General features: G+C 36.8%; 1 protein-coding gene across 1 annotated transcript in view; it reads left to right on the top strand.

The window, feature by feature from the left end:
- MTM1 (myotubularin 1) overlaps window positions 1-11,749 on the top strand; it is a 28,241-nt gene extending 16,492 nt beyond the window's left edge. Inside the window, exons 9-14 of the mRNA XM_010084438.1 lie at window positions 2,716-2,901; window positions 3,949-4,155; window positions 7,131-7,223; window positions 8,079-8,192; window positions 8,543-8,719; window positions 11,116-11,749. Coding sequence (XP_010082740.1) covers window positions 2,716-2,901; window positions 3,949-4,155; window positions 7,131-7,223; window positions 8,079-8,192; window positions 8,543-8,719; window positions 11,116-11,283 — 945 coding nt within the window. The 3' untranslated portion in view covers window positions 11,284-11,749. The remainder of the gene's footprint in view (window positions 1-2,715; window positions 2,902-3,948; window positions 4,156-7,130; window positions 7,224-8,078; window positions 8,193-8,542; window positions 8,720-11,115) is intronic.
- Window positions 11,750-14,366: the final 2,617 nt, after the last annotated feature.

Here is a 14,366-nt window from a genome sequence, read left to right as displayed (position 1 = left end):
CTGGAAAGGCTGTGTGCATAAAGCCAAGCCCACTGGTGGGCATCCTTTGGTTGGTTCTTCCCAACCATTAATTGAACCACTTCAGACATATCCAGACATCCAGCAAATAAAGAGAAAGTGATTAATAAGTTAATTTATGGTTTTGCACTCTGAACAGCAGTATGGATATGATCTTGGATACCTAGGTACCTATGTGCCTGTAGTTGATGAGTGCAGTAACAGCAGTAGTGTTTCCGTCTGACAAAGTGACCGTTTCTTTGCTAATGTGTGACCAAAGCTGAAATGGGATCAGAATCATAGAACAGGCCATGTTGGAAGGGACCTCAAACGATCATCTGGTCCAACCTTTCAAGAAGAAAAGGTGTTCCTGTGCCTTGATTTCCCCTTTGGCCCTCCCCCCTCAACTCTGGTGAGGATGAGATTGTTCAGGCATGCTCAGATAATGCCAGTCACAGTGTGTCAGTGCTGTATTTGGATGTGTTCCATGTTTAGATGAAAAGCCTAGTTAGGGAGAGGAGATGAAGGACACAAGCTTAATGCTTTCTTCATATGAGAATGTACCAACTTCACTCCTTCCATGTCTAGGATGGTCCGTTACCCACTGAACTTCCAGCACAAATGAAGTGGATGCGCTCTGCAGTACTTCCTAGTGAAGTTGTGTGTCTGCACAGCAAAGAGCATGAGAGATAGGAGCTCAAGAGCGTTTGAGATGTTAGTGAGACAAGGAGTGTGCTTATCTGGGAGAGAAGGAATTCTAGCTTCTGAATAGGTTTTTGGCACAAAATGAACACTAATTTGGTGGAATGAGTCCTCTTCAATGTTTGTGCTGAAAGGAATATGAAATGGTAAAGCTTGTTTGCCTCTAGGAGATTTATATGTAACAAATGTTAAGTTACTTCACAATTCAAGAGGGACAATGTTAGTGTGTTGCTCTGTGTAACTTAAACATTCACATCTGTACCTTTACAGCCCTCTTCTCTATAGTAGAGAATGTAATTTATTAAGCAAAAAAATAAGGCTGCTTTTTATATAACACATTATTTTGGAGACACTATTCTAGGGGCTGTTTGGTTAGGTTTTAATCTGATGGTTTGTATTTTGAGGGTCTGCCTAAATTGCTTGTATTTTACTCTACAAATTGCATTATCCTCTGCACACTGAAGTTTTATGGGTGAACAAAACATGTAATCCGTTTGCCTTGTGGAAGGAATATCAATTCTTACATTAAGTTAAATTTTTCCTCAGTTGTTGGGTAAACTCAAATTCTTACCTCATTTGTTTCACAGGTGTATTATGGCCAAACTTTATACACACATACTTACTGAAGTATGAAGCACAGGTTTCAGCTTTTTTAAATGGTCTGCGTATTTCACCCTTGTGTTATAATTGACTCCTGATATGTCTAAATATGAAATAATCATAGCAGGAAACGCAGTAGGGTGCATTTCTGGGTCTGAGGGACGATGCATACAGAGTGCGAGCCAGTGTTGATCAGCACTGAAAAAAGTTTTCTTGAACAGCTGTGAAGATTAGTATAAGCAAAATCTGGGGCTATGCTACTCATGCATTCCTGTGTTCTTTGTACATAGGTCAAGACCACACAGTCAGTAGGAGTTGCAGCAGCCCTGATGCTAAAATTATAGTCATTCATCACCAGGACTTCATAATACTCAAAGGAAAGAGAAGAATACTATCATTACTTCCTTTAGCGCAGAGCCTGGCAGCTCTGAGAATACCCCCACATCTGAGGAAGGAGGTAGAGAGCATAGAACAGAGATACTGTGCTGCTGTGCAGAAATGTAGGTGGCACTAATGGGGGAGGACTATATGGTACTTTAGGTTGCTGTCTGATATATAGTTGGTGGCTGTAATGACTTGTAAGGGCAAAATTTATCTGTCACAATTCATGGCATGGCATGTTTTTGCTGTCTGCAGGAAATACTGTGATTTTGCAGCTATCTTTGGAAAACCTCATCAATGGCACTGTGTCCTAAAATGTGTGTGGTTTTCCACTTCCTTTTGTGACCAGGCACATCCTCTGCTGTGGTGGTAACTAAATGTTTTGACAGAGCAGCAGAGTAGACTTTCTACTTATGTGACTCTTGAATTTCTTAATTATCTAAATATCTTATTCCTAACTGAACTCTTAAATTTAATTTTACTTGGCCTAACATTTTATAATTTTTACCCATTTAAGTATCAGTTCAATTTTAGTAGTTAATAACTAGGCAGTTTAAACACAGGAAATTATTTTTTTTTTGGTAGCAAGTTTGCACTGGTAAACCTGAGATTTGCTGTCTTTTGAGTTAGTGGTGTAAAGAAATAAGCAAATCCTTTTGACTGAATTTCTTTCTAATTGATACAGAAACAAAGAATGAGCAATTCTGTTCCCTGGAAGTGGTGATCCATTATGTTATGAGTAATTGCTGTTTTGTGTTTGTGTGATGTACTTTATATCTTAATTTAACCTTTATTATCTCTTTGTATCTTAATACACTTTGTCCTTTTGAACAAAGGAAAGCTCCTGGGTGTTCTTCTCCAGTATTTGCCCCTCCAAAGCTTGTATCTGAAGCGGATGTTTTAAACGAGCAACTGAAATTATATATTACCCAACTACAAAATAAAATATAACATTCAGTCCCTTCTTGCTCTGTTGAAAAGCTGCTACAGCAGTGTAGATATGACTAAAGTTAATTTTTGATCTCTTGTTTGTAGGCAACTGGGGGAGGATATGAAGGTGAAGATGCATATCCCAATGCAGAACTTTTCTTCTTGGACATTCATAATATTCATGTTATGAGGGAATCTTTGAAGAAGTTGAAGGACATTGTTTATCCCAATGTGGAAGAATCGCACTGGTTGTCGAGTCTGGAATCAACCCATTGGTTAGAACATATAAAGGTAACTTTTTGCTGTTTGTTTCAAATAACATTTGTCCAAATCTGTGGTATCAGACTTGGTTTCTTTGCTGGACTTTGGGATAGTGCTGATATGGAACCCATCAAACTACTTGGACTACAAAAACAGTATCACTGAATGTTGGCTTTTTGCCCACTAGTCTTAGAGTAGGTTGTAAGATGTCATTACTGAGTGACAGTAGGTGACATTCAATGTTTATTGTCTGCCTCAAGTCAAATGTCAGCCTTTAATAGAGGAATGCAGTTAGTCTGATTGTCTTTACATGTGTGAGAACTGATTTATTTTGGTTTCTAGCAATACAGGACTACAGATAACTGTCATTGTGAAGGATTAGTAATTACTTTAGCTGTTACCATGTGTGTGATTTTATTTGGTGAATTATGGTTTTGTAAATCTTGTAAATTTATTTGTAAGTTTGATAATTTTCATCTTGTAGCACAAATAAAATACTTAATCTGGTAATTCACCAGTGTTCTTACTAGTTGACCTTTGAACCCTTTGCCTTGAGTACAGCTATGCTAAAGTATTGAGTATTATGTAATGAATACTAGTTAATAGAATTTTCATTTTAAGTTAATATTTTGAAAATAAGCACATTAGAAGGGTGCAAGTTCCTTTTTCCAACAGCTGAGATATTTCAGTAATCTAGTTCAAAGAAATGAGCCAAGTGAAATACAGAATTTTTAGAGAGTATTTCCTATGGTAAATCCTCTCTTTCTTTAAAAAAGAAGCTTATGTTCTTCAGTTTATCGCGGTTACTGTTTTCTGCCCCATTTTTTAAGAATTTGCTGTGAGATGAATTAGATCTTACTAAGGGATTAGAGAACCAATCTGTTTCTCTATTTTTGTACATGAAATTTACTTGATCTCCTAGAAAATTATTTTCCAATTGACTGCACCATGCTTTTCGGTCTTTTAATGGAAACAGTATCAATTTAGATACTGTATAGATACAAAGAAGTCAATCTGTTGTTGTTAGAATGATAACACTGGTTTCTGTGTTGTTTGGTGTCTGTTCCTCTTTGTTAGCTTGTCTTGACAGGAGCTATTCAAGTGGCAGACAAGGTGTCCTCAGGAAGGAGCTCTGTGTTGGTTCACTGCAGTGATGGCTGGGACCGGACAGCACAGCTGACGTCGCTGGCCATGTTGATGCTAGACAGCTACTACAGAACGATCGAAGGCTTTGAAGTTCTGGTGCAAAAAGAGTGGATAAGCTTTGGACACAAATTTGCATCGGTAAGAATTAGAAGATAATTGCAAGGGCCATGCAACATGAACATTCTAAAAAGCTTCAACGTTAAACTACTCGTTGTGTCAAGGTTTGATAATTCTTTTCATAATTTTGGAATTCTGATTTAAAACATTCCCAGGTCACTGGTAATGCTTGCTCTTGTTCTGTTCAGTCATCTTCTACATGCGTAGAAAGTTAAGTAGAAATTGTCTATAGCAAGTCCCTAATATCCTACCCATGTATAATGCAAAGTCAAGGGTGTCCCTGTTAGGAAACTTTTCAGAGTCTTAGTGGAACTTCTCTTAAATTTGGCAGCTGACCATTTAACCAGGAAATCTGTATGAGGAACCTAGAGAAGCAGAATAGGTTGCCAGGGAGAGTGTGCCTGGGATATGTAAATATAAAACATAAATTGGGAGCTTCACAACAGTGTTACTTGTTGATGCTGAACCTTGTAATTCACAGTAAGAAGTCTCCACACCTTCATCAGAAGTTATTTCCACAGACAATTTGTCCTTAGTGGAATATTCTAAAGGTATTACTTAATATTGCTAAAATTGGGAAAATAGGCAATCTGGAAAAACCAAGAAATGGAAAAATATACCTATGTGTGTATTTCATGTCTATTTTACATTTGCAGGAGTGCCTCATTCATTTGGAAATTCATGTATAGCTACTCAGCATGAATCACTTCACAATTTAATTGTGCTTGTAGGCTGCGGCAGTCTTTGATCTGACATGCTAGAGGTGCTTTGAGGCTTAGGAGATTGGCATTTCGATTGTTGTGAATGATATCTACTGCTGTCCAGTCTTTTGTGTATTTACCTGTAGTCTTCAAGTAGTGATGTGTTATATAAACCTTTGAAGTATTCTGTCTTGGTATAGCCACAGGAAAACACTGGCTTGCCTTTTTATTCTCATACTATTTTTTTTTTTTTAATGTTATAGTCATGATGCAGGTAAAATTAGGTTGTGTCACTAGCAGACTTGTAGCCTAGTGCGTATGTTATGATTTAACACAAAAGAGAGAGATCTGTGCGTCCTTCACCATTACAAATACATTTGAATAATCTATGATTTTTTTAAGACATTAATTTTAGTTTGAGTAATCAAAGGAGTTTGTTCTCTCTCAACAGATGAAGTTTTTCTCCTGTTAGTGAGGCAGGACTTTTACACCTCTTCCAGATGACTAGCTCAGTCCACTGCTTCGTTGCTGACAATGTAGCAGCAATAAGAGTGATTTAAATCGTTTGCTCTGTCTTAAACTAGTATTTTACTTGCTCACTCAAGTAATAATCTTTGTAAATGGTTAAGGCCACTCTCCTTTAGCCATCTGCTGTTTTCTGAGAATACCGTATATTTTGATTTGATGGGTTGTTTGGTTTATAGTGAAGGTAGTCCTTTTTCTGGAGTGTTCTGTAGAATAAAAACTGGTAATGAAAGCAGAAAATATTTCGATCACTCTGTTTTAGTTTGGTAATTATTTGATAGAACTGTGGGCTTTTAATAGTGGGGACTAGGTGCTTCAGTGCAGTCAGCATTTAGTGAGCCTCATCTCGGAAACCATTATTGTTAAGCCTTCCCTCAGGTGGGGAGTTGGAGGAGAGCAGGGTGTTTCTTCTGTTGTCTGGGTTAGAACAAGCTTCATCTTTTCCCATTACCACGGTTGCAATTTGAATGTTTTTAAACCAAATAACTAAATAGTAGACTACTTAGTAGTTCCTCTCTATATTTTCTATCTAATGAACTACAAAATACATTTCTTTGCTGAGAAGGAATTCCCTACCACAACTTTTCTATGTATCGTGAACTTAGCAAGCTATTATATCACTGGGATAGTGCACTATGTGGAATGTCATTCTAATAATGCCTTCTAATATAGGGAATATGAGACAGACATAATTATAGATGGAAGATACTCAGACATCCTAAAACTCCTAACCACAGTGAAAGTGGAAGGGCTTTCACTTCTTACTGAACACATGTATGACTGTTAACAGACACCATGTAGTTTAAACCCTGAAAACTGGAGAGCAAGGAGCCCGGTTTGTTTGTCTTCCCTATGGTGCTTTTCTAGTCATTTGCTACTGTTGAATGAGTTCAGCTGCAGTCCCTTGTTTAAACTATCTTGCAAATCATTAGACACAGTAGTATACTGGTTTTATCGGTTTTCGTGTCCTTAAGACATTAAGCCTGCTATCTTATAGGCAGATAGACAACATCGTAGGTCAACATACATGTTCTTCTTTTGTCTCCTCCAGGCAAGTGTATTCAAGCAGAATTACAAAGTTAATAGAATCTTTCTTCCCTGAATCTCTTATTTGATTTCAGCTGTCAAAAGTTAAAAGGAAGGAAGGAAACAGCTCTTACCAAACCTACTTTTTGTCTGTGGGGAGAATTCCTTTGACTGTTACTTTGGACTTCTGAGAATAAGCCGCTCACCTAGATTTTAAAAATGTGCATTACTTTTTTGTCAAGAACATGAAGATTTCTTTGAGCTCGCTCGTGTTCACTGTCTACCTCAGGGTGAATCTTCAGGTTCAAGGATGGAGGGGGAAGAGGAGAATCTGCGTGGATAGTTTGGTGATCTATGTTCTCCAGTGGCTTAAATTACAGAAGAAGACAAAGTGTGTAACTTGGCTTTTGACAAACTTATTATGTAAATATGGTTCAAAATATGTCTTGATTATTTGTGAAGTAATGGATGCTTTAACAGTTCTGCTTGTCCAACAACTAGCAGGTTTTTATAACAGGACCATTATCGCTTTGGAATTTTTCTCAAGACATCTTTGGAACACTTTTGCAGAATTTCCGTATATCTGAATCTCTCCTCCTTGGTGCAGTAACTAATTTTGAAATCTTAAGAACAGGTTGCTCTATTAGAGAAGCATTAATATTCTAGTGCAAAATAAGAAGCAATGTCTATTGGCCATAAAAGAGACTGTTTTGTTTAACAGGAGGCTGTATTGCTTCGTTTCAGAGAATAGGCCACGGTGATAAAAATCATGCTGATGCAGACAGATCACCTATCTTTCTCCAGTTTATTGATTGTGTGTGGCAGATGTCTAAACAGGTATGTTATATCATTCTTCAGAAGGTAACGTTGTTAAGAGATTACTAAATTAAAAACCTAGATTTTTTTTTTTAAAGTATTTGAAGAGGACAGCATACCCAACTGCTCTGACACTGTAGTCAAGAGTGTATTTTCTTTTAAACAATGCCATCTCTCTACCCTGTTTCCAAGTGGTATGCAAGCTGTAGTTACCTTGTTGCATATGCCACTGCCTCTGAATGTAAATGATGTATCTTGGATATGGACTTCTCAGAAACATACTGAGAGATATGACCCAGCAGAATGTCTTTACAGGAATTGCATCTGTCGTAATAGGGTCTGTTGTTTCATTTCACTGTTTTTGTGAAGCTGTCCCTTGAAATACAGGGACAAATGTTGTTTTGTCAGAGCTTGAAAAGGAATCCTGGGAGCTATTGAGTGCTGTGATTTAAATGTTCTGTTTTTCAATAAGTAATGAAACAAAGCAGCAAACTTAGTTCATTTAGGGTCAAGGATTAGGAGCTAAATCCTTCTTTTCCTTGTATGGTGCTGCACTATAAGGAGCGCACTATGGATATCTTATTCTGTCTTGCTAGTAAAAATGTAACTACTCTGTATTGTATTATTCTTTTTAGAAATTAAAGGCAGTTAGAACATTTTGAGGAGAGTTATGTTTTGGTGACTAGTTTGAGAAAGTTGAACACCTCATCTCATCTGAACACTTAGTAAATATATTATACTTAATAAGTATATTAAATTGTCTTTAAAATTATTTATCTATGTATTCAGACTTCTAAATGCTGTCTTTAGCTTTTTAACCGGGGCATGTCCTTGCTTTTATGATGGAAAGAATGAATTTGTCTTTTCCCTTGTTAGTTTCCTACAGCCTTTGAATTCAATGAGCAGTTCTTGATTACAATCCTGGATCACTTGTACAGCTGTCGGTTTGGTACTTTCTTGTACAACAGTGAGTCTCTTAGAGAAAAAGAGGTTAGTCAAACCACTGATAATTTAATTGTATTGCTGTCTTGACTGTAGGTTATTAAAAAAAGTTTTGGTTGTATTTGTTTATATTCCTTGTATGACAGTGGTTTTGAACTGGCTTTATTCTTGTTATAGAATAGTTGCATGGTAAGTTCCTTGGTTTTGGTAGCTTAAAGACTACGCAGTCACTAAAATACTTACCAAGCACTGGTTTTGGAATATTTCTAATACAGTAACTTATTTATGCTTCTAAGTAAATCTGAAGTATATTCATTTTAGAATGCAACCGTGGCTTCTGTGATGGATTTCCTGATTTTGTGCAAATATTTACTGTTCTTATTTTAATTTCATTTTAGAAAGTAACTGAGAAAACATTGTCGTTATGGTCTTTGATAAACAGTGAAAAATCTAAATACACCAATCCTTTTTATACGAAAGAACTAAATCGAGCACTCTATCCAGTAGCCAGTATGCGTCATTTAGAGCTCTGGGTCAATTACTACATCAGATGGAACCCAAGAATTCGGCAACAAGTAAGTAAATTCTCTATAACGTACAAAGTGTTTTCAGACTTCGGAAATAGGATTTTGTGTCACAACTGACTTGTACAATAGTACCTGTAATTTGTTCAGGGTTTTAATATTGTATTTGTAAAGATGGAGAAGAAAGGTAAAAAAGATTATTCAGTTCTTTTTTTTTTTTTTTTTTTTGACTCAGCCCTTCTTGGAACACTGAGCTTATTTCACTGCTTAGTATCAAGTTATCCTCAAGCTCTTTCTAGCCCCTTTTCTTGGGGACAGGGTTGGGGGAGCATTTTTAAGGGCATTTGATGGTACTAAAGGGTGAATGACAACCCTTAGAAATAGGGGTTACTGATCCCTGAAGAGTTAGGGCATTAGCATCACAAACAGGCTTAGTTGCATTTGTTTAGTTTGTCTCCTTTTTCTAAGAGACTGTATGAAGTCTCTTACAAATTAAGATGAGCTCTTCGCTCCTTTCTTTCAAAACTGCTATCTGTATTGATAGCTTATGGTAAGATTTTTTTTTTGTTTATATAACTTTTGATGAGCCAACATCGTTTACACTGTGTAACTTTTGGATGAAAGCTGTTATTGAAAATTATACAAGTGGATCAGATTGGAAACACAGAAAAGCTTTTATCAAATTACACATAGTTCAGTTCTGTTCTTTGAATGTTTAATATATGGGCAGTTGACGTATGTTACAATCCTGCTAGAAATCTCAGCAATGTGGCGTGTAACGATAGTGTACAGAGACTTATTTATCCTTAACAAGTTGTGGAGTTCTGAGTAGGAGGAGATAGAGGCGCAATGTATTTGACAGAAGCAGACTTTGCAATCCAGCTTCTGGAATGAATTGGGAGTTTTCAAGCAACGCAATTCCTTTTCTGCAGCTGATCTCCCGTATTACTTACAACACTAAAGTGTTGTAAAGAGGCTGCAAGAAAGCCAGACAGTTGCTATATTTTCCTACAAGTATGTTTCCAGCTTTAATTTGAAATTCTAGTTTTAAAGCTTTTGTTGTTTGCAGTGAAAGATGAGGGCATTTTGCAAAAGGTGAATCCAAAGATTTATTTTAGAAAGTGAAAGATTATAGGGCATGCAAATTAGCTGTAAATCTACTTAAAAATGCTCTTTGCCATTATTAAGGAAAGGTTTTTGGCAGGAGTTACTTATTAGAATTGCAAACTTGTGATAGTCTCGTATGCTGCTGCTACTGGTGCCTCATTTTCACCATTTTTGTATACAAAATGCAACAATTTTTTTTTTGCTGCACATGAAATGTACGCTCCATCTTGAGTTAAACAACCGAATAGTGGACGTGTGGCCTGAACCAGTTTTTCAATAACCTTTCTTAGTGCCATTACTGAGAAGTGTGTTCTGCATCAGACTTCACTCTACTCAAGAGCAGTCTGTCACTAGCAATGTCATTAACCCTACATCTCTGATCATCGTAGTAACTATGTTCACTATTGATCCAGCTGCCACAGCTGCTTCAGCATCCATCGCCATCCTTGTCTGGGGTGCATAGTGAGCCGTGCACCTCAGAGTGCTGGTTTAGCTGTTTCTGAACTGGTGAAGCGGTTATATTGGCTCCTGAAGCTGCACTGCTAATCACTTAATTACAGGCAGTTAGCTGTGAAACAGCAGCACCCTCTTGACAGGTGTATACAGCTGAAAGTAACTGTAGGCTCTCTATCTGCCTTGGACATTTTTAATACTTCTTTTCCGTTTGTTTCATTACTCAATTTGAAAAATGATGCTAGACTTAAAAACAGTTAAAATGCTCTTTCTGTGAGTAGTCTCTTGAAAGCTAGAACAATTGATTTTAAACACATTCTTGTTTACTTGCAGAATACACTGTATCAAGTTTTGCATTTATTTCACTTGTTTACACAAAGTTGCAAATTTACTATTAAAAACTGAAGTAAATTTCATCAGTAAGGGAAGTTATTTAATCTGGAGACATGGGTTTCATCTTAATCTGATCAGTGTAGCTAAAATTTTCTGGCTAAACACTTTTTGGGGCAGATTGTGAGATATCTGACCTCTGGAATTGAAAACCTTTTAATAAGTAAAGAAGAGAAAAGCTTTCAGACAAGGTATTCAGACCTATCTTCCACACAATATTAGATAGTAAGAAAATATAATCCATATGCTCCGGGAATTGCTGGCTTATTTTATGGAGGTAGGAAGAACTGTTTTGGGTAAAGATTTTCCTTGGATGAGAACAAATGGAAGGCAGAGGGCTCTTGCATTATAGAAACAAATATTTCTGTTTAGCTACAGCCCATGGGTTGGAAACTACAAATACTGAGTAATGCCACGAAAACACAAATACTACAGCAGCCTAACTGTGCAGAAGTAGTTGGACTAAAGTGATAAGACTAATATAGATCTCTTTCTAGCAGCCAAATCCAGTGGAGCAGCGTTACATGGAGCTCCTTGCGCTACGTGATGATTATATGAGGAGGCTTGAAGAACTACAGATCACAAATAATTCTAAGATATCCAACTCATCGACCTCATCAGCATCTCCCTCGCAAATGATGTCCCAAGTACAAACACATTTTTGAAGAAAATGTTGGCTTCATTCTGTGCTGTAATAGCAAGTGGTGCTTTACATAGATCTATAGCATAAAGAGGAATATTTTAATGCCTTACATTAGACTGTCCTAACACAAATTATTTTAGACTGTCTTCATTGGAGGAGGACTTCAAAACAAACAAACCAACTCTTCAGTTATGTGCCTTTCAGAACCTGTGGACTGGGAACATTATTAATTAACTTCCAGTTATGGAGGGTTTTGAGAGTTATTTTGGAAAGTCTGGTACAATTGAAATTAAATTGATTTATCATTTTCATAAGAATGCTTTAATTTATTACATTGTAGGTTATGTTCCTGTAAGGAAATTCATGCTCAGTCTTACATGTCATGAATAAACACATTAATGGTAACAGGAATATTCACATTGTGTAAAATTAGGTATGTGTGTATTCCTATTAGGAATACATTTGTGGAGTTCATGAGATAAAAATAAATTCTATTGTAATATTTCAGAGGGAAGTGTTGAAATTTTCTGGTTACCTGAGAATTCAAAATTTTCCTTTTTCAAAATAAACAGAAGTATGGAAGGGATTTCACTGATAAGCTTCTAATTAAAACGTTCAGATAGCTCAGTAGATATAAAAATAAAAGAAAATTCTATTTTTTATTGTAAATTGATTTATTTTTTCTTTAAAACAAATTAGAACTGTACTGGATTCTGAGGAGTCCTGTTTCAGCTAACTGTTCAGCACTGAAGTGTATTGCAAATTATCACTGCCAGCAATATTGGTTCATTGGATTAATACAGAATAAAATGGTTCTAAAGAAGATTTGTATAATTAAAAACAGACCCACAGAGACATTGCTTAAATATCCAACAACAGCCATAGTATTAAAGCTTGTGTTTGTCTTCTAAAAGTAAATGTGCCTGTTTAAAGGAGCTTTGATACCAAAGTAGGCAAAAAAATTTCAGTTGCAAATACTGTTGAAAACTTGTACACTTATAGCTTACAGTTTAATTTAACTTTTGTTCAATGAATTTATTCTTAAGTATTTAAGGGACTTCAGTAAACAAGACTTGCATATAGTGTGTGCACTTATATTGAATCTTCCAGTGAATTCTAGTTTCACACCTTCATTTCAGAGGCTTCTTGTAAACCTTTAATTTGTTCCTTTCAGGTATTTGTTGAGTAGTTGCAAGCATTTCTTACAACAGCACAAACCTTGCTACTTGATATTGAATTAAAATTTTGCATATTCTCAGAAGTTTAATGGTATTCAGGCAATCCAGGAAATATTGCAATTCTGAATCTGTAGAGGACTCTAATATTGTTATTTTAGAGGACATGATTTGATGTTCAAGGCTTCTGTCATTGTAAATTATTGTACACGTGGTGAGTTTTGATCTGCAAGATGTAATAGGATTATATATAAATTAAGTTTTGTGGAAGTATATATAATATAGTTTATTAGAAATTCTACAAGTTTATAAAGTGTAAATATTTTGCATATGAAAACTAAATTTAAAGCTATAGTTCCATAAAGTAACAAAGTTTAGAGGACATCTGAATATTTTTAGAACAGTGTTTTTTTCAAAGGAATAAAAGTATACCGCCTCTTGATTTAATTCCGTATATGCACTGAATTGCACTAATTTTTTCAGGGAAGCTCAGAGCATACAGCATGTGTGTTCTAAAGACACATGATTTATATGACTTATTTTTGTCCTCTAAATTTCATTCTCCCATAAGTGTTCTTTGGTATGTATTTCCAAAATTGTGATGTTGTCCCAAAATCTTGACTTGTAAATGAGATGCATTGCATCAGATAAATGAGGAAGGATACTCAATTGCTCATGATATACTTTAAGTTTTGAAAGCTATGCATACTCTGGTATATTTGCCTTCTACTTACTTGTGATTTATTAAAAAAAGCTATTTTTAATAGAATATTTAAAGTTTCTGTATTTGAGTGGAACGCATGGGTGACATCTCTGAGCAGTGTGGAGAAGTTTGGAAAATATTGTAGTTTTTACTGTGTAAACACTACATGATAACCTGTTGCATTTGGGAAAGTGTAAAATAATGGAAAGGATCTTTTTGCACTTATTTCATTACATATATGCCATTGTTCATATTACTGGTTCAGTCGAATTTCAGTCTTTGAAGCTCTCTAACATAGCTCTGTGCAGGCTTGGATTTTTTTTCAAGTCAATAGATAAACTTGTTTTGTTTTATTTTTACATGGCAATATTAGGCAAACATGGGCATGTTTTTAATCCAATACTTTCTGGAAATACTACTTTAAAGTTGTGAATGTGGGCATACAAACTGATCAATGTTAACAGAAATCTTTTCTTCCCACTCAAATGCGTGATCTGGGCAGTGCGCTGTGTCCGTACAGCACCTCCCGCCCCTGTGCGCAGTGCACTCGGGTCCCTGTTGTCACTGTCGCAGCTGAGAACAAACCTGGGGAAGCGTTTGAGGTGGTGGATGAGAGAGTGGGAGGCACTGAGTGCCTCTCCAGGAGAGATCAAAAAGCTGGGCCCGGATATGAGCGTCGGCATCTCTGAATGCCCCGTATCCAGTGCAAAATACCCAGCGTGGAGTGATAGTTTGTTTTTTTCTTTTCTGTGTTCATAGTTCATGAACCCCAGAAGATAACCTACTTTTTGTGCTGGGCTTCAGTTACTTATTTTATTTGTTGAATGCCTTCTTTATTTGCTTTATGCCTTATCCCCCCCGGGGTCCCTGGCATGGGTATACCCTAGAAATGATTTGCGTACTACCTCCTTTTGATGTGTTTCTAAACTCTGCCTTGAGTTCAGTTTTTGTCTCGCAGTCAGCATTTTGTGTCGTGCTTGAGAAAACAGTTTTTATAACCACCCCGGCCTCTCCTCACGTCCTCCCGGAGGCTCCCTCGGTGCCGCTGGGTGCCGCGGGGCTGCTCCGCGCCGCGTGTTATCTGTCAGGCGGCTGGGGGCGGGGGGAGAGCTCAGCAGCCGTCTGCCGTGTACGTGTGTGAAGGGAAAAAAAAATAAAGATGTCGGTTTTAAACCCTTTGCCTCTGCCAGACGTTTTAATGGAACACTGTTCGCGAATTGCTCTGGG

This window comes from Pterocles gutturalis, unplaced genomic scaffold (assembly GCF_000699245.1).
Source record: "Pterocles gutturalis isolate BGI_N339 unplaced genomic scaffold, ASM69924v1 scaffold49040, whole genome shotgun sequence".
In the NCBI taxonomy this organism is placed as follows: Eukaryota; Metazoa; Chordata; class Aves; order Pterocliformes; family Pteroclidae; genus Pterocles; species Pterocles gutturalis.
This window is presented reverse-complemented; position numbering and strand designations above follow the sequence as displayed.